At 35.5% G+C, this 23478-nt stretch overlaps 1 protein-coding gene across 2 annotated transcripts in view; it reads right to left on the reverse strand.

Annotated features, from left to right (window-relative positions):
* LOC150092910 (GTPase Era, mitochondrial) overlaps positions 1–23478 on the reverse strand; it is a 178329-nt gene that overhangs the window by 139698 nt on the left and 15153 nt on the right. For both annotated transcript variants that reach the window (XR_016550443.1, XM_090413965.1), the window contains exons 3-4: positions 19625–19752; positions 6122–6199 (exon numbers count right to left, since the gene is read on the reverse strand). Coding sequence is in view for 1 of the 2 variants with exons in the window: in XM_090413965.1 (XP_090270091.1) it covers positions 6122–6199; positions 19625–19752 (206 nt within the window). In the remaining variant the exon portion in view is untranslated. The remainder of the gene's footprint in view (positions 1–6121; positions 6200–19624; positions 19753–23478) is intronic.

Here is a 23478-nt window from a genome sequence, read left to right on the forward strand (position 1 = left end):
TATTTAAACCCTTTACGTCCATTGGGACACATGTCCCATGAAATTCTATAAAACCTATGATTTTTTCCTACATAATGATGATATTTTATGTTAAATAGATACCTAATTAAGTCATTTTAATAGTTAAAAACTTTGTATTACTTCATAAGTCCTTCTGGTCCTGAAAGGGTTAAAAGAGTTAAAACATACCTTTCTCAGTAATAAATTTAGTCAGAAGAAATGCTCTTTTTTTGTATTCATGGTTTTTGCAACAATAATCAGACTATTTATTTCAACTCACATAAATTATAGCATCCTAATTTCAAAATTTGAGGATAAAAAACACATTAAATTTTTTCATAATCAGTATATCCAATTTAGTATAACACAACTTATTTCAACTGGGTTATTGACATAATGTAAAAATACTGTCCAGTGTTTTAACACTGGACAATAGTTTCTCCAGTGTCATCTTCTCTTGCCTAAAGAAATCCAGTGTTTGTCTCTGATGAAATTTGAAGTAATAAGTAATGTATACTGGCAATAATAAATCATTTCCTCATTCAGCCTGGAGATTCTGAGAAACCATATTTGGCAATGTATTCTAGAGAGAGAATTTCAGTTTTCAACAGTATCAACAACTACATCACATCCAGTAATGTTTGTTTCAGTAAGGAAATACCATGAGTAGACATATTAATTAAAATTATAATAACGAAATTAACTCACGTAAAATATTATTTATTAGTAGAATTTTCACCTGAGTATCACAGGCATCTTCAGTACATGTAAAAAGCTAATTAAACAATAACTGACAATTCCAAAAGGTGCCACCTAAGGAGCTAATTAAGATAACAAAAAAAGGTCATTAAATTTCCTAACTTACTCTAAAAAAATAAATAAATTATATATATACAATTTAAAAAGTTAGGAAAGATTAGCTGATTTAAAAAGTACTATACTATCTCCCACAAAGGGGATAGATGTAGACCATCGGATCTGTTTAAGTTATGAGAGTGAAATAAAGTTTCACATATTTCTTTATAAAGCTGTTCCATGAGGAACTGACTTTTATGAAGGACTCTTGTTTTGTTCCAATGAACTCTATGTCTAGTGTTGATGGCATGCTCTGCAAGTCCACTGTTCAGGTTCAAGGTATTGAATCTAAGACTTGTGAACTTCTAGCCGAATAAAAGCAGATCTTCCTGTTTGTCTGAAATAAGATAACCCACAAGAGCAAGGGATCTGGTAGACACCTGGATAACTGTGATGTGGAAGCTTGTCCTTTGGAGAGGTGAGAAAGGTGGAGATTTTTCTAATGGGTCAAAAAGCAACAAAAATATTTAGTGGTTTTAAAACTTTTGCTATGCGTTCACTAATGCCTTGCACACATAAGGGATAGGAATAAGCATTATTTCTTCAGTGTTTGAAGAGGAAGATATATCAAAATTACTCAAAGCTCTTTTGATGAAAGAATTCTTATATCCATTAGATAAAAAAGAGGAAATAATATATTGCAATTCTTTCTGTAATAGTTCATCTGAAGAACAAAAGGAGTGGGCCTGATGAACCAGTGTTTTAATAGTTCCTGCCTTTTGACTGGGATGGTGATGAGATTCAGTATAGATATAATGGTCTGAATGAGTGCCATATTTTATTTTATTTATAACATATTTTATTATAATATATCTTAATAAAATTTATTTATTTATTCATATGGAGTTTCCTCCCTTTTCTCTCCCATCCCTATTGGGGAGAGTTGAGCCCCCTCATGGGGGGGGGGGTTAAGTATTTATGTCTGTAGATCCATGTGTTCACGGGGCCGGTTTGCCCGCTTGCGAGATGAAAAACCCCGAGATAAACTTGGGGGGGGGACCCTGCTGTCCACACCCAAGACCAGCTAACTTGGCTATGGCTGAGGAAGATCCTTAAGCTCCTCATGTCGACGACGGGAATCAAACCCAAGACACTCCTTCCCCAGGCATATGGTTGCGAAGCGCATAGCCACTAGGCTAACCGCATGGACTCTTAATAAAATATGTTATTAAGAATAACATATTTTATTAAGATATTTCAATAATAAGTATAAGTTTAAAATGGCACCAAAAATGCACAAGAAACATAATACTAAGAAGAGCACCGTAGTCGAGAACAAGAACGCTAGCCCTATTAATGAGGTTATTGGAGACAAAGGTTATTGAAAATGAATTAACCTTCAAAATAGCAAAATTAAAGTAGATCATCAGAGAGATGATGTGGGAATTACAAGAAGTCGAGAGGAGTTTAAGTAAGAGTAATTGCAGAGAGTTTTGCTGTGAAGTTGCTACTAAAGGATTGAACAGGGTGGTGTTAATAGTCAAATTAATGAATGGGAATGCATTCAATGTTGCCAAGTATAATTTATGCATGCTGCTAGGAAAGATGAAGTGAATGTACTGCATTAGTGGAAATTCATTCCATGAGATGGAATAGCAAGGATCTGATGGTGATAGTAGTTAGGACACACTACACAAGTTGTAAAAAGAACTACTACTACAATACTGCAAACAGTGCTGATACATAAAGATAAGATGATAGTGGCACTGTATAAAGTAGTGAACAGGCCATAATCTCAATATGGTGCATGGATTTGAGAAGGGACATTACAGTGTATCCAAAAGTGAGTATGAGTAAAATGTTAAGTATGACGAGAGATGGGGGAAATGTGCCTTGAAGAGCTTCACAAACAGGAGGAGAGGTGATATGACTGAGACATATCGCAAGTTGGTGAAAGGTACCTATCCAGAAGCAGGATAGGTACTGTCAAGGTAATAAATAGTGGGAGAATGAGAGCTCATTCCTGAAGATTAATAATAAACAAATAAGGAAGTGAAAAGTAGAGCATGTAGAGAGCAATGAGTGAGAGAAATGCTTTGCCTCAATGGATAGTGTGTGCACTTGCTGAATATAATTCAAAACAAGATATAAAAAGAAGATAAAGTATGATGGGTCCTGTGGTTTCTGTTGAGGTCTAGAATAATAATACTCACAATAGCAAAGACCACTAGAATGACCAAAGACTCATAGGCAAAATGCTATTCTAAAGGAAATTGCCATAGTGAATAATCTGCTATAGTGAGACTAATGCTGTGTCCCTATACACTCACTATAGAGAGATTATTTAACTGAAACACTACTTCATCGTGAAGGTTATTTTCTTGATCATAAATTAGTAAATAATAATATTTTTTGGTTTACCGATCAAGTGTTGATCAATTTTATTAACTGAACCAACTAGTTTCGCCACATTTATCTGTTGGCATCTTCAGGGCACTTACATATAGGTTTAAACAATCTCACAATTATGCATAACTGCAAAACTGACAAGAATAAAAAACTGACTAGAATAATTACAAATAAAATAGTATCGAACGTGAGTGAAACACGTATCGCGTGTACAAATCAGCTAGCTGTTGCTGAGGAACTTTCTGTAGTTTGTATTAAAGTTCATTTCTTCCGTTTTTAAGGTTCTGGTTAGGGTTTTCCATATCTCTGGGAGTATTAGGCCTTGATTTCTGTTAAGGTTGACAGTAGAACGGGCAACTGTGGCTGCCTCTTTGAAAATTCTTGAATGGTAATCTTCCTCTATGTAAGGGGAACAGCTTTTGTCCCACTCGATGACATGGTTAGTTGTAGAGAAATGAGACGATAGGCCAGAAATGTCCTGTCTGTTGTTTTTGACATAGCCAATGTGCTCCTTTTGCCTGATTTCGAGGCTTCTCGAAGTCTGTCCGATGTAACTAGAGCCACATGAGCATGGAATATTATAAACTCCAGCATATTTGTAGAAAGGATGGTTGTCTTTTGGAGATTTAGTAGTTTACTAATAGATTCTATTGGTTTGAATGTTACTCTTATTTTATGTTGTTTGAGGAGATTGGCGAGCTTGTTGGAGATGCCACTTACAAACGGAATTGCAATCGTTTTTATATATTGAATATCTTCTTGTTCTCTTTGTGGTGGCTCACATAAACTCCGCATTGTACACATGTTAAAGAAAAGAGCAATTCGCATCACAATGGACAACAAGACCCTTCAAGATGAGTTAAAATTTATTTCCAACAATTTGTACTTGAACAGATATCCAAGAAGACTAGTCAATAAAATCCATTTCTCTGAACCACCACAAAGAGAACAAGAAGATATTCAATATATAAAAACGATTGCAATTCCGTTTGTAAGTGGCATCTCCAACAAGCTCGCCAATCTCCTCAAACAACATAAAATAAGAGTAACATTCAAACCAATAGAATCTATTAGTATACTACTAAGATCTCCAAAAGACAACCATCCGTTCTACAAATATGCTGGAGTTTATAATATTCCATGCTCATGTGGCTCTAGTTATGTCGGACAGACTTCAAGAAGCCTCGAAATCAGGCAAAAGGAGCACATTGGCTATGTCAAAAACAACAGACAGGACATTTCTGGCCTATCGTCTCATTTCTCTACAACTAACCATGTCATCGAGTGGGACAAAAGCTGTTCCCCTTACATAGAGGAAGATTACCATTCAAGAATTTTCAAAGAGGCAGCCACAGTTGCCCGTTCTACTGTCAACCTTAACAGAAATCAAGGCCTAATACTCCCAGAGATATGGAAAACCCTAATCAGAACCTTAAAAACGGAAGAAATGAACTTTAATATAAACTACAGAAAGTTCCTCAGCAACAGCTAGCTGATCTTGTACACGCGATGTGTTTCACTCACGTTCGATACTATTTTATTTGTAATTATTCTAGTCAGTTTTGCAGTTATGCATAATTGTGAGATTGTTTAAACCTATGTGTAAGTGCCCTGAAGATGCCAAACAGATAAGTGTGGTGAAACTGGTTGGTTCAGTTAATAAAATTGATCAACACTTGATCGGTAAACCAAAAAATATTATTATGAAACACTACTTTTTTTTCAAAATTCATCAACAGTTTTGTAGGTCCTACTTATTCATTTCCTACATTCTGTCTTCCACAGCAGTTAAATGCAACACTTAAATGCAATCTTTACCATCTTAGATTAGCCTGCAAACATATTCTTGAAAATGCATAATGTCAAAATCATTTCTGATATTTTCCTTTATATATATAGAAAGTTTTTTAACTTGGGTATATTATGTATTCAAGATACCAAGTAAATTTATATAAACTTAGTTTTTAATCCTATTTCCCAAGTAAGCAAACAGACAAGTAAGTCAAGTTTGCGCCTGCACGTAGTGCAAGTCTGACGCAACTCGTGGTGACGTAGTGCCAGCCTGAGGCAACTCATGGTAAAGGTGGATTAAGCTCCGATCACTTTCCTTAGTATTTTTCTCCTAATGTAAAGCACATTCCCTTGCGGAGATGTATGATGCTATGCATTAAGGGCAATGGTCACTACCCATACCAGTTTCAACCTTTATTGGGGTCTCGTCGGTGGGAGCCAGACCTGAAAATGCTAAGGTCGAAGTAATGCAGAGTTTATGAATTTTACCTAAACAAGTTGCCACAAGGTACTCTGACCTCATTAAATAAAATCTCCAGATGAGAGATAGATGTAGAAAGTTTTTAAACTTGGGTATATTATGTATTCAAGATACCGAGTAATTTTATATAAACTTGGTTTTTAATCCTATTTCCCAAGTAAGCTAACTTGACTTACTTGTCTGTTTGCTTACTTGGGAAATTACTCATAACACTGCATTAACTTTTTTTATGGCCAAAGATGGATGATTCTGCTTTATGAGAACCATCTCTGTAAGAGTAAGAGCACACTTGAATAAAATCATAATTTTCATGAAGGAGGTGTTAGAAAAGAATACTTGGTAGGGAGGATGCATTGTGCTTAAAACAGTTGAGGAACCAACCACTGACTTAAAAGGATAGCATCATTTACATAGGGTACAAGTACTGGGCATTTTAATGAAGCTAGTTTTTAAATAGTATTAATTCATAACACCAGAATCTAATTAGACCAAAATAAAGTCTAAGAATAAATTAATGGTTGGATTCCTAAAGATAATATCACTTCGTAGTGATATTATCTTTAGAGAATAATTTAAAAAACTATTTCAAACTGCTTTCAAATTTGTTATCTTTATGTTTATGGAGGGAGAAAAAAGTGAACTCACAATTTGAGAATTTCCCTCCACTAATACAGCTGCTGTTTTGCATCTTGTGGTATGCACTTTTTGTGATACAGAACAGACCTAAAATGAATACACATAATATGACATAACAGTTTATAAAATTGTTTATTTTTAATGATTTTGAAATAACCATACACAACAACCAAAAACACTTGAAAACTTATTTTTTTTTTTTTTTAAATTACAATTTAAAGTAAATTGCAATGATCAGAAATAGTTTGTTACCATTTACTTCCAAAGATAATACTTAACATTAAAAAAACATGCAACAGTTTATGTGAATCTAGTCCTAATTCAAACTAAGCTAAACTTTGAAGTTTGATTCTTAAAAACAAATATATACTACCCTATAACTTATGTAAATCAGTTAATCTCAGAAGAGAACTTTACCAGTCCCGGTTTTCAAGAAAAACTGGAACTGGTAAAGAAAGAAATTAGAAAGAACTCAAGATAAGATTTTGGGAATCAGTGAACTGAGATGGACAGGAATTGGTCACTTTGGTACTGATGATTTCATGATGCATGACTCTGGACATGGAAACCTTTAAAGGAATGGAGTAGCATTCATAGTTAGAAGAGAATACAAAAAATACATTTTGGGTTACAAACCAATGTCTGAAAGAATAATCCTAATTAGAATAAAACACATCCACAGTGAATGCTACACTCACATAGGTGTATGCTCCTCACTACAGATTCAAGTGAAGATGAGGTTGAAGAATTTTACAGTAGATTGCAACAAGTAGTACACAGTATTAATAAAACAGATTTTCTCTTGAATATTAGGTGATTGGAATGCAAAAGTGGGAGAAAAAGAAGAACAAAGCATCACTGGAAAATCTGGCTTAGGACTGAGGAATGAAGAGGAGAAAAAATGTTGGAGTTTTACATCAAGACTAATTGCTTTATCGCAATGACATAAAAGAAGATTGTACACATGGACTTTACCTAATGGTGAATACAGAAATCAGATAGATTATACTGTTGCCAGCAGAAGGTGGAGAAATGCTATCCAAGTAAAAACACTACATGGTGCAGACTGTGGACCAGATCATGAATTATTGATAGCTGAAGTTAAATTGAAACTAAGGGCTAAGAAGAAACAAAAGGACATTATCAGATTTGATTTAAATCATATAAATGAAGCTGTTAAAGAAGAAATCAAAAAGGAATTAAAACGTTTGGGGAGGAAAGGAAGAGTATTAGAACTGTGGGAAGAAACAAAAGGTGCAATAATAGAAGAAGTAAATAAGACTATATAAAGCACAGCAAGAAAGACTGTGAATGGCTGTCAGAAGAAGAAGAATTACTATTTGTTGCAGAGGAAAGAAGAAAAATGAAACTTCAGAGAAACAAAGAAAGGGTTAGACAACTGAGTGCACATTTCTAGAGACAGGTTAGAAAAGATAAGGAAAAACATATAAACAAAAGGTGCAAGGAATTGAAGAAAGCAATATTTTGAGTAGAAGAAGAGATCTGTTTAGAAAGAAGTTACAGGGAAGTTTATCCTTACATTAGGAGTTGTAAAAAGTAATTCAGGAAAATGTTTGATGGAAGAAGAAGCAAAAAAAGGTGGAAAGAGTATGTAGAGGATTTGTACAAAAAAAAAATATTGAAGAAGAATTTGAAAGGTGAGAATTTGGTGAGGAACCTATGATAATGAAAAGCAAAGTAAAATCAGCAATGGAACAGCTGGTATAAAGGAAAAGCTCCTGGAGCTGATTGAGTGACAGTGGAATTATTGAGAGCAGCAGGGGATGAAGTAGTGAATATACTGACTGAAATTTGTCAGCGGGTTTGGAAGAAAACAACATACTAGTATAGAGATTGGAAAACATCGGTAATCATCCCAATTCCAAAAAACTAAAAATAAAAAATCCCAGAGATTGTGAGAAGTATAGAACCATTGCTTTAATTTTTCATACAAGTAAAGTTATGCTGAGAGTGATCCAAAAAGGCTGGAACCATATGTGAATAGAGAACAGGCAGGCTTCAGGAGAGGTAGAGGAACTAGAGACCAGATAGCAAACATGAGATAGATTATGGAAAGAACAAGAGAATTTCAGAAGGAAGTATTCATTTTTTTTATTAATTATAAGATTATTCAATGGGAATACCTGAGCATCAAATTCTCTTGATAAGAGAGCTGTATGTCAACCAAGAAGCTTCAGTAAAAAAAAAGTCTTTAGAGAAACAGTCTTTAAGTGGAAAAAGGGGTTCAGCAGGGTTGTATACTGTTGCCCTATATTTTTAATATTTATAATGAATATATTATGAGAATGGCTAACTTAGACAAAGACCCAGCTATAATTACGATTGATGAAAATGATGATAGAAAAAAATAAATAATTTAAGATATACAGATGATGCAACCCTCAAAGCAGAAACTAAGGAAGATCTGGAGCGGTTGAGTCTATTGGTTAAGAGGGAAAGCAACAAAGCCAAGCTTAATATAAACATCAACAAAACAAAAATTACGGCTTTTTGCAATTTAGATGAATTTATGATAGACAGAGATAAAATAGGGATTGTTATGATTTACTGTAGTCAAGAATAAGAAATGATAATAAATGTGAAGAAGAAATGAAAAGGAAGATAGCCATTGGAGAAAAGAAAAAAAAAGCTATGTTAAATCTGACAAAAATTATGAAAGATAAGAGGAGTAAGTAAAGTCATGAAAGTTAGAATTGTCAAAGCAATGGTATTTCCAGTAGTGATGTATGGATGTGAAAGTTGAATTATCAAGAAGAAAGAAAGCAAATTGTTTCATCTAAATTATAGGCATGGAGAAGACTATAAAGAATCCCATTGACTGCAAGAATGACTAATAAGTAGGTTTTATACAGTATACAGACAGAATACTCCTTGTAGGAAATGATCTCTAAACAGAAGTTAACATACTTTGGTCATATTATGCGAGCAGATGAATAATTGGAAAAGGCAGTTTTGTTGGGGAAGTTGAAGACATGAGTAGAAGAGGAAGACTGCAAAAGAGTTGGAGGAATACCATAAAAGAACTTACCAACTTGAACTTAAATTGTGAAAGAAAGCACAAGAGGCTGAGTGGGATGGAGAGTCTTTGTTCACAAGATCACCAAGAGTCGAAAATGGACGGATAGCACATAATTACTTATGTTGGTCATCTCCACCAATACTAAGATAAATAAATGATAGGCAATGAAATGATTGCATATAATCAAAAATGGGTATATTTAAATGTTACTTTACAACTAAAATACCTAACAATAATATGATAAATTTCATTAGTTGTTAGGTTACAATAGAGAATGTATCAACTAGTTTTGCATGCCCATATTCTTGTGGCTTCTTCAGGACTTTAATAGAAGAAATTATGAAAGCAACTCATATATAAAAAAAAAAAACACAAATCATTAGAAAAGAAACAGATCAAACCAATTACAAGACCACAGTAATGCATCTATAGGTGATTCTTGGGGAAAATAAATTCTGATGTGTCAAAAGATCTAATCAGCAATTTCAAACATCATTCAAGATGATGGGTTGGTTTCTATTAAGCGATTCCTTAATTTGTCAAAAAAAAAAGTTTTCTTCTAAATAAGACATGGTGGCTGTATTCCAATCAACGGTGTGATTTGTTGTACACATATGATAAGCTAGGTCAGATTTTGCTGCTCTTTTGTGATCGATGTTACTGACATTTTTTTTTTTTTCTCAATTCAAAACTTCAGCTTGCCTGACCTATGTAGGCTAGACCGTGGGATCCTATAAACACCCATAAAGAAACTAGTAAAAACTAACACTGTCCTTAGATCTGAGGAGGCTTTGAAATGTTTGGATTAGTTTGTACACTACTCAAATATCATAATTCTGACTTAGGAAGGCCAATGATAATAGCCTTTTGTCAGATGTACGAAACCCATTTTCACATAAAATTCTGTTTGAAAAAGTGCGGCAGTTTATTCCATGGCTGATGGTGACAGATCATCTTATAAAGGAAGTTATCTGATCCAACAGCAGCTGGATGGCATTTAAACAAAGCAGGTTTCATTTCTTCTTCAATGAATGGCCTACTGTTGTTTTTTTGCTTTGGATTTTTTTTTTTTTTTGAGCAATAAACTTGGGGGGGGGGGGAGAGAAGGAATTACTCCTAATGATTTAGCAAATAATCTCCCTGAGTATGATGGCAGAGGCTGTTGGGCTAGCAAATGTGGATCCATTATGTTCAAGGATGGTAAATTAGTAGGTGATGTATCTGCCTTTTCATCCCAGACTTCTTTACTGTTGATTCCTCTTGTTGCAGAAAATTAACTGGAATCTGAACTTGGCATGCATGCATTTTCTAGTTATGGATGATGCCAATAGGCAGTGTGCAGTTTTCTATGCCAGTCTGGCAAGTGGCATCATCCTGTGTGAACTGGTTCATTGTCCTGACTACTTTTTTGTTAATGCTTACAAGCAAGTTTGGCGATTTTGTGATGGGTGACCACAAGGAACAGAGAGTGCATAAAATTTTGTTTTCTTTTGGGTAAAACTGCAGCTGAAACTATTATGCTTTGGCAAGCTTTTAAGGATGATGCTTTAGGTAAAATGCGGGTTTACAAGTGGTTTTCCTGTTTCTAAAATAGGGACATGTCAGTTGAAGACCAACCACGATCTGGCTGACCTTCGACAAGCAAAAATTATGAAACATCAAAAAGGTTTGCCAGGCAATGAATGAAGATCGTTGAAAGACCACTGAGCAAGTTTCTGAAGAGACGAATTTGTCAAAGAATTTGTGCCAGCAAATTTTAACAGAAGAGTTAAAAAGAAAGAAGTCATCCAAGAGTTCTTCACAAAAAACAACATGGCAGTTGTTCCACATCCTCCCTACTCACCCGATCTCTCTCCATGTGACTTTTTTTTTTATTCCCGCAGATAAAGAAAACCATGAAAGGGCAGAATTCATTGATGTGGACGAAGTGAAAGAAAAGTCACTGGAGGCCAACAGTATTCCAGTTGAACAGTTTCGGAACTGTTTCCGGAAATGGGAAAAAAGTTGGGACAAGTGCATTGACTCACATGGAGAGTACTTTGAAAAAAACTAGAATGTGGTATCATAAACTTTAATAAATTTAAAAAAACTAATAATAATTTTGATTATTTTTGGTTATCCCCTAGTATATTGAATCCAGGATTCCTTCTGGCTCTGATGTCAGAGGTGTCTTGGGCTTGAGCACATTTGAAAGCAATGAGATTTGTCATTGTCAGATATCTGTGGAAGATACTCCACACTTTTTTCTGAGCTTCCTTGGATGTTGTGCAATCTTCATTCCACTATGACTTAGGAAATCATGGAAACCAACTACAGATTTTAGAAATTGCAACTGATGCAGCCTGTTTAATACACTCCATCATGTGATACACTGTATCAGTGATTGGAGATGAACTGAATGTCACGGTATCAAATTCTGCTGAAATACAGAAGGTGGGCTAGTCAGCTTGCTCAAATTTGCCATCATGATATCCATGATGTAGTGACTTCTCTGCATTATCATGCAGAGAAGTCACTATCACCAAATAAGTTCGTCAGTTTCCCATTTTGGAGTGGGAAAAGGGTGGATGAACAGAAAATTTAATCAACAGCAGTGAATATTCATACAGGCATATCGAAGAAAGCGTTGCTTTCCGTGTTGGAGAGAGAGAGATTATGTTGTCAAGTATAAGCTCAACAACTCTTCTCTAATATTTGTTCAGGCTTGGGACTGGCATGAGACCCCCTAAAGGGAAATGGTTACCATGGGATCCTTAGGGGTCTCATGCCAGTCCTAAGCCTGGATAAAGGAGGAGGGTCGGTCAGATGAGTGTCGATGCTCTGACCGTAAAGAAAAAACATGCTTGTTATCTGATGCCTATACGATCAACAGATAAAACATGCCAGCTTGGAGGTCGCCTGGATGAACAAGGTCCACATTACCAATCGAGCAATTGGAGTTGGATCGAAAAGTGGGATACCGAAAGGAAACAGAACTGTTATCAGTAGGAATATGGAGATGCGATGGACATCATCAGGAGAGATAAATGGATGCAAAGTCATATGGTCAGGACATGACACCAAGCAAAACAGGAGTTGGTTTTCTTCTTAGCAAAAGAGCTAGAGAGGCACTGTTAGGTTACAAACCAGTCAATGAATAAATCATAGTAGCAAGATTTCAAGCAAAACCATTTAATATATCAATAGTCCAGATATGCCTCCACATCTGACAGCACAGATGAGATATTGACTTATTCTACAAAGATCTGACAGAGACAATAGAAACAATATCAAAGCAAGAGATGTACTAATTATTGAAGGAGATTGGAATGCCAAAGTCGGAATAGATAATGATGGTTGGGAAAGTGTCATGGGAAAATATGGTTTTGGAGAAAGAAATGAACGAGGTGAAAAAAAATGTTAGAATTTGCTGTTGACCACAAGATCTTTAACACAAGATTCCAGCAAAAGGAGTGTAAAAAATGGACGTGGCAATCAAATGATGGGAAAACCAAGAACATGATCGATATAATTAAGACTAAAAGAAGATGGATAACAGTGCCGAACTTTTCAAGGAGTGGATATAGACTCGGGTCATAGTTTAGTGATTGCAAACATCAGGTTAAAATTAAAAAATATATATAAACCCCATCATCAGAAACGAAGAGACACAGCAAGAATAAGTGAAGCAGAAATAGGAAGAAGGTACAGAACAGTGTTAGAAGAGAAACTTAAAAGCGTGGACAAAGAAGAAAATTCAAATCTAAGAGGTAATGAAGATGCAGTTGAAGAAACAGTTCCAGAAGAAGAGAAGGTGGATTAGACAAGAAACACTGAAGTTAGAACAGGAGAAGAGAATGTTCAAGATAAGAAGGGATACATCAGAACAAATAGAGGAGCAGTATAGAAGAAAGTGTAATGAGGTGAAAAAAGTAGTCAGGATGGATAAGATGAAATGGTTAGAAGCCCAATGCAATAATTTAGAACAGCACTATGGAGAGCATAAAACTAGAGATGTGTACAAAATGATTAGAACCATTAATATCAGGTGGCAACCAAAACGGACCACAATTAAAGATGAAAAAGGCAAAGTATTGATGAATAAAAATAAAATTGTACAATAGAGGACAAGATACTATAGTGAGTTATATGAAGAAAAACTAGATTAGATAACATTGAGAAACTTATTGAAGAATTTAAGCTGATATCACCACCAGGTAATGAGTACGATGTAGACATTTTAAGAGGAGAGGTAGAAAAAGCAATAGGGCGGCTAAAATTCAACAAAAGTCCTGGTAATGATAACATCACCGGAGAAATGATTAAATATGGTGGCAAAATTATGGTTACAGAAATGCACCAACTATGTAATATGGTATGGAAAGAAAAGAAAATGCCAGAGGAGTGGGTGAAATCGATATTAGTAACATTATACAAGAAAGGAAATAAGCATCAGAATGTAAAAATTACAGAACAATTGTGTTGACGAGTCACCCTAGTAAGGTTATGATGATGATATTGACAGAATGATTGCAAACACAATTGGAAGCATACCTTGCAGATGAGCAAGCAGGTTTTAGGAAAGATAGAAGCACAATTCAACAGATTTTGACAATGCGATTAATAGCAGAGAAAGATAGGAGAAAAAACAAAACCATATATACCTGCTTTGTTGATTTTCAGAAGACATTTGACAGTATTGACCAGAAAGTGACATTAGCAGTGCTAGAATCATCCAAAGGTCGTGGTCGCATGCAAGGCCCACCAATACGACAAATTGAAGTTGAAGATATCAAGTTTGACCTTCCTAAAACACTGCCGGGATAATGAGGTAACCCCAAATTGTGTAAAATTAAAGCACAGTTTCTCTTCACAGAAGGCTCTCAGGATTTATAACCATGCTAGCTTCGCCTTACGACGAGAACAAATTACTGCAACTTGTGTTCTCCTAGCCTACAAAAACAAAGCTATTCGGGCGCTAGAGGAGGAGCTTTCTGACATGCTGAATCACGACCTTTGGACGATTCTCTACGATGTCTCGTTGCACTTCGGCAGCAAAAGAATTTGAAAAGATATGAAGTCAGCATATCAAAAAATTTGAAAACTTGAAAAAGGACTCTACCTCTGAACCACAACCACTCAACACTGTAGTCAACCTTTTTTCTGCTACTTTGAAGCCTGAGGCACACAACGCACTGGCACGTGGCCACAATTTTGTATATCTCCTAAGAATATACCAGCCGAAGCAATAATGATTCAGATAGAACGTGGTATCCGCAAACTTCCAAACTATATCGCCAACAATATCAGACTGAATGTAGCTGGTGTTCTCACCAAAGCAAGACCACCAAAAACCAACATATCCAAAGGTGAATATAAAGCTCTACAAGAAATGAAGAAAAACAAAGAAATAGTAATCACCAAAGCGGATAAGGGAAATGCCACTGTGGTTCTCAACCAAACGGACTACACAGGTAAGCTTAATGCTTTATTGTTAGATCGGGCTACCTACCTCCCTATTGAGTATAATTACACCAGCTCCCAAATTAGAACACTCCAAAGGCTCCTTAAGAAGGTCACTTCTTGGCCTGTGGAAGTTACCAACAAACTAAAACCTTTTAATTCTAGACCCCCCCCCTTCCGAATATATAGATTTCCAAAAATACATAAACAAAATGTCCCATTACATCCTATAGTGGATGGCATTGATTCCCGCACATACAAATTAGCCAAACATTTAGCCAAAGCGCTCACACACTATGCTGGTAACACACCATCACACATAAAAAACTCAGCCCACTTCAAAGCCAGTATAGAAAACCTCTCACTCCAACATACTGACACAATGATCAGTTTTGACGTCTCCTCCCTATTCACAAATGTCCCACTCAAGGAAATCTTAGAGCTCATCCAAGCCAAATTTCCCCCCGATATCTCAGCCCTATTTCAGTTCACAATGAACTCAGGCTATTTCGTTTGGGAAGGAAAATTCTAGAAACAGACAGAGGGGACAGACATGGGTTCACCACTCCCCCCATCCCTGGCCAACTTCTTTATGGAGACTTTTGAAAAGAAAGCCTTAAACTGTGCCCCATAAAAACCCACTGTTTGGCTTCACTACGTTGATGATGTGTTCGCTATTTGGCCACATGGTTCAGATACACTCCACTCCTTAACACACTTAAACAACCAACACCCCAGAATCCAGTTCACCTTGGAAAAAGAGGAAAACAACAGTCTTCCTTTCCTAGGCACACTAATCACTCGCCAGCCTGATGGATCCTTAGTTTTCTCTGTTTACAGAAAACCCACCCATACAGGCAAAGATACATTCACCAGCAATCACCCCCCTCACAACAATATGGGGTTATAAAAAAAAAACACTATATAACAGGGCAAAATTAATCTGTTCAGATGACAATGCCCTAACCACTGAACTAAACCAAGTCCTTAATAATTTCTTAGCCAATGGCTACACCCCCCCCCCAAAAAAAAATCCAAAAAATATTAAAACCAGTTAACCACAAGCCCCCCCCCCCGTTCATAACAAAGATTACACTAAATCCATCACCATTCCCTATATCCGAGGCACCTCTGAAAAAATAACTAAAATCTTAAAAAAATATGATTTGACTTCTTGTTATAAACTATATAAAAAATTGGCATCCCTTATCTGCTCCACCAAAGATCAACCATTTCCCCTAGACCTATCTGGTCCTACTTTGGCCAAACAGCAAATGTCAGGATTTCAGAACACAAAGACTACATCCGGTTTCACCAGTACAGCCACTCTGGGCTTGCAGACCATGCTCTGGATACCCACCACAGAATACGTTGGAAGAAAGCCACATTAATACACTGCAGCAAATTTAAATATGAAAGATTGTTCATAGAATCAGCCTCAGCTCTAAAAAACTTTCCAAACCTCAACAAATTTGGGTGCATGAGACTGCCCCAAATTTGTGAAGCTTGCATCATGAGAACATCAGCCCAACAGCCAAGACAACCCAATATAGCCTGCTGGGGGGGGGGGCATTAGGACTCTAGGAACAACAACAGTTTCTTGTTTCTGCCCCATTGCCCCATTTGCTTTTTTGTAGTGCCTGAGTACACATGTCATAGTTGTATGTTCCCATGAAGATAGCAATGTGACATTGCTGAAATATAGGAGGTATTTATTAAAATTTCTTTTAATTAATATTCCAGTATACGTTGTAAATTCCTTAAATAATTTAATAGTCATGTGTTACCAACGTATAAGCCTTTTTACAAGAACATTAATAATACCAAATGCCTTTTTCTTGATTATCACTGATTTTATTGTAATGGAATATGACCACAGAAAAGATAGAATATGCACGAATCACATTATATTTAGAAAGCACAAAGCATGTATACAGTGAGGTTACTTATTTTCTGAGTTGCTGACATGCCATGCAACATCACTGATCCTGCCCATCTGACAATGTTTTGGAGCCAATCAAAATTCAGAAACCCACTAATGTAGTCATATGAGGGCAAAATCTCGATAAAATAAAACCCTTAGGTTTTATTTTATTGAGAATTTTTTATACTGAATGTTTTCAACATTTGCTTATAATAGCCATGAAGAAATTGTTTGCTTTTGTCCAACAAAAGTGATTCAACATATAGAAAAGAAAATGTAGTGAAAAACGATATGGTTAATAAAAAATAAATGGTCTAGTATCACTTAAAAAAAATGTATGCAACTTTTCTTCATAGATAGTAATACCATTCAAAATTGGTAGTTATGGTTAAAAATTAGCTATAGTATTAATCAGGAATAAACACATGACTAAAATATAATAAGCGATCATGGTAGAGTACACACAGTCTATCTTCTGACATGTAAGCTATTTGAGTGGTGAGCCATCACAAAATTTTTAAGCCTTGGATATGTTCATAGTTATTTTGTAGCTGTTTTTGACCTTGATGTAATATAAGAAGTAAAGCAGATATGGATGAAAGGCGGTTATGGTATGTCTGGTTCTTCTTTTGTATAGCTTTGGAACACTTTTGGAGAACCAAGACTCGGATAGAAGGCAGAAACTTACAGTGCAATGGAGAATAAATGTTTCTATAAAAATATGAATTACATCAGTAATATGTTCAGTGCATGTATGGGCTGGTGAACCAAAAACAGTAATTCAACCAAGGGAAAGAGGCACAGAAGTTACAAAGATAATCCCAATTCGAATGTTCATATGCTAAACAACATACGGATGAGAGCAGTTGTGTGAGGGTTGCTCTGTGGGAGAGCAACACTGCATTACCTAGAAGGTATACAACATACACACTGTGTTTAAATTGATCACTAGTAATGGTATCTAGGATGTTTGGAAGGTGGTTAGGATTGTTTGGTATTCTAGTAAGCATACATACATTGCAAAACATAGCAGTGCTATTCACAAGTGTCTCTGGAGGGCAAAGTAGTCATATTTGGCATGCTCATTTAATGGCAACACTTACCCAGGGCTGGATTTAGACTTGCTGAGGCCCTAAGCTATACAAAACCCAGAGGCCCCCTTACAAATTACAGCTGGTCTTTTTGTTTTTTTATTTGAGGCCCTGGCAGATTGTGAGGCCCTAAGCTGTAGCTTTTTTTAGCTTATACGTAAATCTGGCACTGCACTTACCACTGGATATAGGGCTTTGCTTCACAACTCATGTTGATAATTTCAGCTCAAAAGCGAATAGGGCAATAGGACAGTTATACCTGTTACTCAACTGACATAGCACTGAATTTAAACTAATCTTATACAACATGGTGATTAAGCTAGCCTTGACATATGTATGGCTCCACCTGCCTGGAGTCACACATTGGATTCAATCAACAAAGTACAGATCATCTAAAACAAATGTTTATGAATAGTGATCAATGTACAGTACCATGGTTTGTAAGAAACATTCAGCTTCACCAAGAAGCTAGTATTCCTGATATCAAAACTTTCCTACGTGAAAGAGCTGCAAAATTCTTTGAAAATGCCACTATCCATCCTAACTCATTAATCCAAAGTGACTTCAGTGAGCATCCCCTGGAAAAAAACAAACATCCCATAACCATAACCGAACAGGTAAGTTTTTAACACTCACTGGGAGAAGACTGAAATGGGCAAGCTAAAAGCACAATAATATCCCAAGTCCATTATGGTCTACTACCTAGCAGTTGACTACAACAAACAATCACGGGACAAACTTCCCAAAAAACTGCACCGAACAGGTCAAGTTTTTTATTATTATTTAAAAAAAAAAAAATAGTATTGCCAAAATACCAAAATGGATAAGCAAAAGCTCAATAATCATCATTAATCCAAATAATTTCTTTGCAGATCTGACAAAGAGATAAAGGACCATAGGTCCAATTAATCCAGCATGCCAGAACAATTAATATGGCATTATAGCAATTATTTGTGTAGGATAGATAGTGATAGAGTGTCTCAGCATCTCTACCTGTTTGATCTGTACACTTAGAGGAAAGCCAGCTGATATTGTGAATAATGAAATCTACAAGGAGATGACCTCACTATTAGGAAAGATGGACTGAAAAGATTAACATTTAAAAAGAGGAAATCAAAAACCTACCAGAATAATTGGTGGCATTAGGAAAGAAAGAGAGAAGCATATGAACTTGACACAATGAGATAGAGATTTTTAGCCAAAGATGTTCAAAAAAAAAAAAAAAAAGAAAGAAGATTCTAAATTGGATACTCTCTAGCATCTGAGAAACCTTTGCACCTCTGAACAATATGATGAGTCTCTGACAACCATGGAGGTCAGATGTTAATAATAATAATAATAATAATAATAAATGAAGTCAAAGAGTGTGTAATCTGGAGAGATGAAGTGAGCAGTGCTTAAGGCAGCTGAAATTTGAGTTTCTGTCAGGAAAAGAAAGTGATGTTTTGAAAACTGGATAGAAATGAAGACTGCTGAGGTTGGAACCGCTGAGGATATTGCAAGTCAAATATATTTGTGAAGTAGGTATGGAAGGTTGATTGAAATTTGCCATCGGCTGCATGGGGCACACAAGTTTATTATGCGGTTTTTTTTTGTATTTTGGTTCCCACAACAGCTGTTGGCAGCACTTGGTTTCTGCACTAGCATGCTTTATATACACATAGTCAATGATCTACACTTCTTTACTATTTTGGCATTTTTCCTCCAGTTTTTGAGTAGTTTGTGTTCCAGCAGAGAAAAAGATCCAGCTGGAATTGTACACATGTAGGTGCAGCACCAAGGGAGGGGATTATAATTTCTGTTGACCTCAAGTTGTATGACACTCACTTAGCTGATCATTTTCATTCCCAAAGACATCACGTCTTTTGTACTTACAAACTTACACTGCAAAATAGTTCACTCAACAAAAACTCTCCAAAACTTGTTTCAGTGGTGCAAATTCATTGGAATTATTGGATATAAAGCTTATTATAAAACTGTAATAGTGTTCAAAACGGAATAACTATGAAAATTACCTTCCATCCTAAGAGACTGTTTATAAGTGTTGATTTTCCCACATTCGGTACTCCAATGATAGCTACACATAATAAGCGTGGTTGTGGTGGTTGCTGAGGCTTTAACGACAACTGCTGATGGTGTGCAACTACAAAACATTTTATGCATTATTAATAAATCTGCAGAATATTAAGTAATATGAAGTGATGGTTCAATACAAAATAGAGTACACTGAAAACCACATACTGTTTATAAAATAAAAGGAGACTTTGATTTAAAAATAAACTAATGTGACACCATAACTAGTAATTATGGATAGTCTGCAGCAGAAGATAAAAAGCTTTACTACAAGAAACTATTTTCTTAATTTAAATGTATTCTCAAATTAAGTTCACAATTTGATGAACTTAATTTGAGATTAAATGAAGTTCATTTGAGAAATTAAATGAAGTTCATAAGTTGATTTTTTTTTCAATTGGTATTCCAGTGATGGAAAGATGCAACATATATGACTGAGGTAGTAGGTCATGTTTTAGTAACAAATGCTGATGATATTCTACAGTCTAACAAATGCAAATCAAATCTTTCAAACTGTAAGTTCACTTATAAGTTATCAAAATACATACTGAAAACAAGAATGTTTTTTTAATGGTGAGAAAATGTTCTCCAAAAATGAAATGTGAGTTTTTCAAAAGGATTTCTGATCTGAATGTTTTAAGTTTTACTTAATTTTTAGTTTTAACTTATTTAATTATAATTTCAAAATATAGGATGCTTCAAAAAGATCCCCACCAATTATATTTAATATCTAAAACTGGTAAGGTAAACAATCAAATATCATTTTGAAGGAATAAGTACCAAGATTTAATTAGTGTCACAATACAAGTTCTACTAGTAACATGGCAAATATTCAGATTATTTTGATTTGTTTTCTAACATACTATAAAATGAATGTTTTCTAAGATTATAAAAAGCAATGGTAATCCCTATATGCTTTTTCAAAATCTATAAAGCAAAGGTAAATCAGTTTGTGCATAGCAATTTAACTTTTACATATAATTCTAAGGTTTAATGCACATCCAGTGCTTTTCCTTTTTTCCATTTCTGAATCCATCATCCTCAGCTATTATTTTCTTTATAAGGTTTTGACATAATAAGGTGCGGACACAATTCTACTGCAATCATTAACAGCATTCCGCTCTCCTCTTTTCACCTTTCTATTCTTCCAGAAAATATCACATTATCCTCAGACAACCACATTTCATATATCAATTATATTTGGGCATACTGACAATCAATGCAACAAACTCAGCTCTCTTATTTTGAACACTCCTTACATTTGTATACAAACATAACAATCCATGTGTGCTAGAAGCCATTCTACTAACACCATTCTCGCAGCTAGATCACACCTCTCTTTGGTCTGACCACTCCCTTCCTGATGGACATTCATATTCATCTCATTCTCATCTTCATGCATTCCATCACCTTGTGCTGCCACAACTACATCTCCAACATCGTATCCGTCTTCCCCCTGTCATACAAAATACAGGATGATCTGCAGTTAGCTGTTGCATCCTGCTTCACAAGTATATTAGCTATTATTTATTATTATTATCATGTGACACCTCTAGGGAGTCCAAAAACTCATCGAGGGAGCGTGTGTGCCAACAGCATCAAATGATTGACTCTCTTTTAACTACTAACCGTGTTCAAACTTGCTTAACTTTTTGAGTGAGCCATTAGTAGCAGATGTTCTACCAATCGACTAAACTCTTGATTCTATGCTGTCTCTGCAAACAATAGCCTTTCTAAATGCCCAGCAAACTCATTTAAGTGCAATCCATCAACTTTAAGCCATTTCAACTTTCCTTCAAATTCACTCGAGATTCACAAACCGAACCCCTCCCCTATCCTTTGCCTCACACAACTCCACCATCTTGCTATTCATTATCTCTGCTCTTCTTCTGAATTCACTATTGTCATATCTGGGCAACAATGCTATTATCCTTTACCTGCCACAACAACTTCAAGTCTCTATCATCAATCTTTTTTCCCCAAGTCATTTATGTCTACAACTGCCACATATAGGTCCTTAATATATAGCAATATCTCAAATAGTGTTAATGTGTGCCAAAAATATTAAGTACTAACTGAGACTACTTTGAGGAACATTAATGTTACAGGTTTCACTGTAATGCAGTCCAAACAATTAACTGCTGCAATACTGTACTGAGGCTAGATATTTCAATGCGATAAATATGAACAAGACTGTTCCAGAACTTTTTGGAATGATCTGAAATGCAGAATGCTAAGGAAGGTTTTGTAGTGCTTTGAAACGTGTTCCACTTTAATTCTAATACACTGCTCTAAAGCAGTAAATAATATTAATGTAAAATGTATCAACATAATTACTTTTCAAAATTGTAATAAATGTACTATAATGCATTTTTTCACACCATTACAAAGTGCATTATAGTGAAACCTGAACTGTTTGAAACATTAACAACCTATTATGTGTAGTGTTGCTATACTTCTCAAGCATTAATAAATCAAAATTCATGATTTCAGAACTGAGGGGCTAATCAATTCTGGTATTTTATGATTTTATTCATTTCTGGTGTTTCAATCTTTTTCATAATGAAGGTTTCTATTATGGAATTCTGTATGTTTGTAAAAATTATAAAATCACACAAATACCACAGCATAAACTGTTTATTGGGGAAATATTTAAATCTCATATATCACAAGACACCATTAGTGTAAGTGAGGAACAACAGTGATGAAATATGAACAAAATAAACAGTACAATACATGTTACATTAGAGCCTGTTTATACATGCAGTCTCGTGTTAGAATAATCTCTGTGTGTTAGAACCATTCTACCATACTATTGGCTAATAAAAATAAAAACTATCTGATACAGTTGAGGATAACAATTTCCCAAACTTTAGGGATAGAAAGGCAGTCACTGCAATTACAGTTTGGGAGACAAAGTTGGACTTAGCACTTTCTTAGGACAAACGTTCATATTTATATGTAGAGTGCCTCCGTAGCACAATTGGAAGAATGGCAGTACATTGCGCCCTTCAATTGAAAAAGGTCTAAGTGCGATTCTTGTCATGACAGAAGGAATCTTTAGATGGATTTCTTTCAATTGACGGTGAGTTAGCCGATCTCATACAGGGTGGTAGGGAATTTTCTCCTGGAAATTTGGGTTTTTCATTCCACAGACAAATCAGCCCTTCAGAACATGCAATTTACAAACTTTAGGGATAGAAAGGCAGTCACTGCAATTACAGTTTGGGAGACAAAGTTGGACTTAGCACTTTCTTAGGACAAACGTTCATATTTATATATAGAGTGCCTCCGTAGCACAATTGGAAGAATGGCGGTACATTGCACCGTTCGATTGGAAAAGGCCTAAGTGCGATTCTTGTCATGACAGAAGGAATCTTTAGATGGATTTTTTTCAATTGAAGTTGAGTTAGCCGATCTCATACAGAGGTGGTAGGGAATTTTCTCCTGGAAACTTGGGTTTTTCATTATGCATTTTCATCCCACAGACAAATCAGCCCTTCAGAACATGCAATTTACTAACAAAAAATACTAGTGGCGGTGACAGGCAGTAGATAGCATTGATGTAGATGACGATAGGTTCAGTGTGGTGGTAGAGACAGTTGTAGAGTAGATGTCCTCCCTCAGTGAGTCTTCTGACTTCTTGGAGGTGTAATGAAATAATAATAATCTATGCAATCTGTGTTTTGTAGGATGAAAAACTCTGATCACTCACTGACTCACCTTCAGTGAAAAACGCTTATAAAGGTTTCCACTGTGATGCTCATGATAGGGTATATGGAAACCAAAATACAGA

This window comes from Typopeltis vanoorti, chromosome 24 (assembly GCF_054136105.1).
Source record: "Typopeltis vanoorti isolate ZY-2024b chromosome 24, IOZ_Tvanoo_1.0, whole genome shotgun sequence".
Classification (NCBI taxonomy): Eukaryota; Metazoa; Arthropoda; class Arachnida; order Uropygi; family Thelyphonidae; genus Typopeltis; species Typopeltis vanoorti.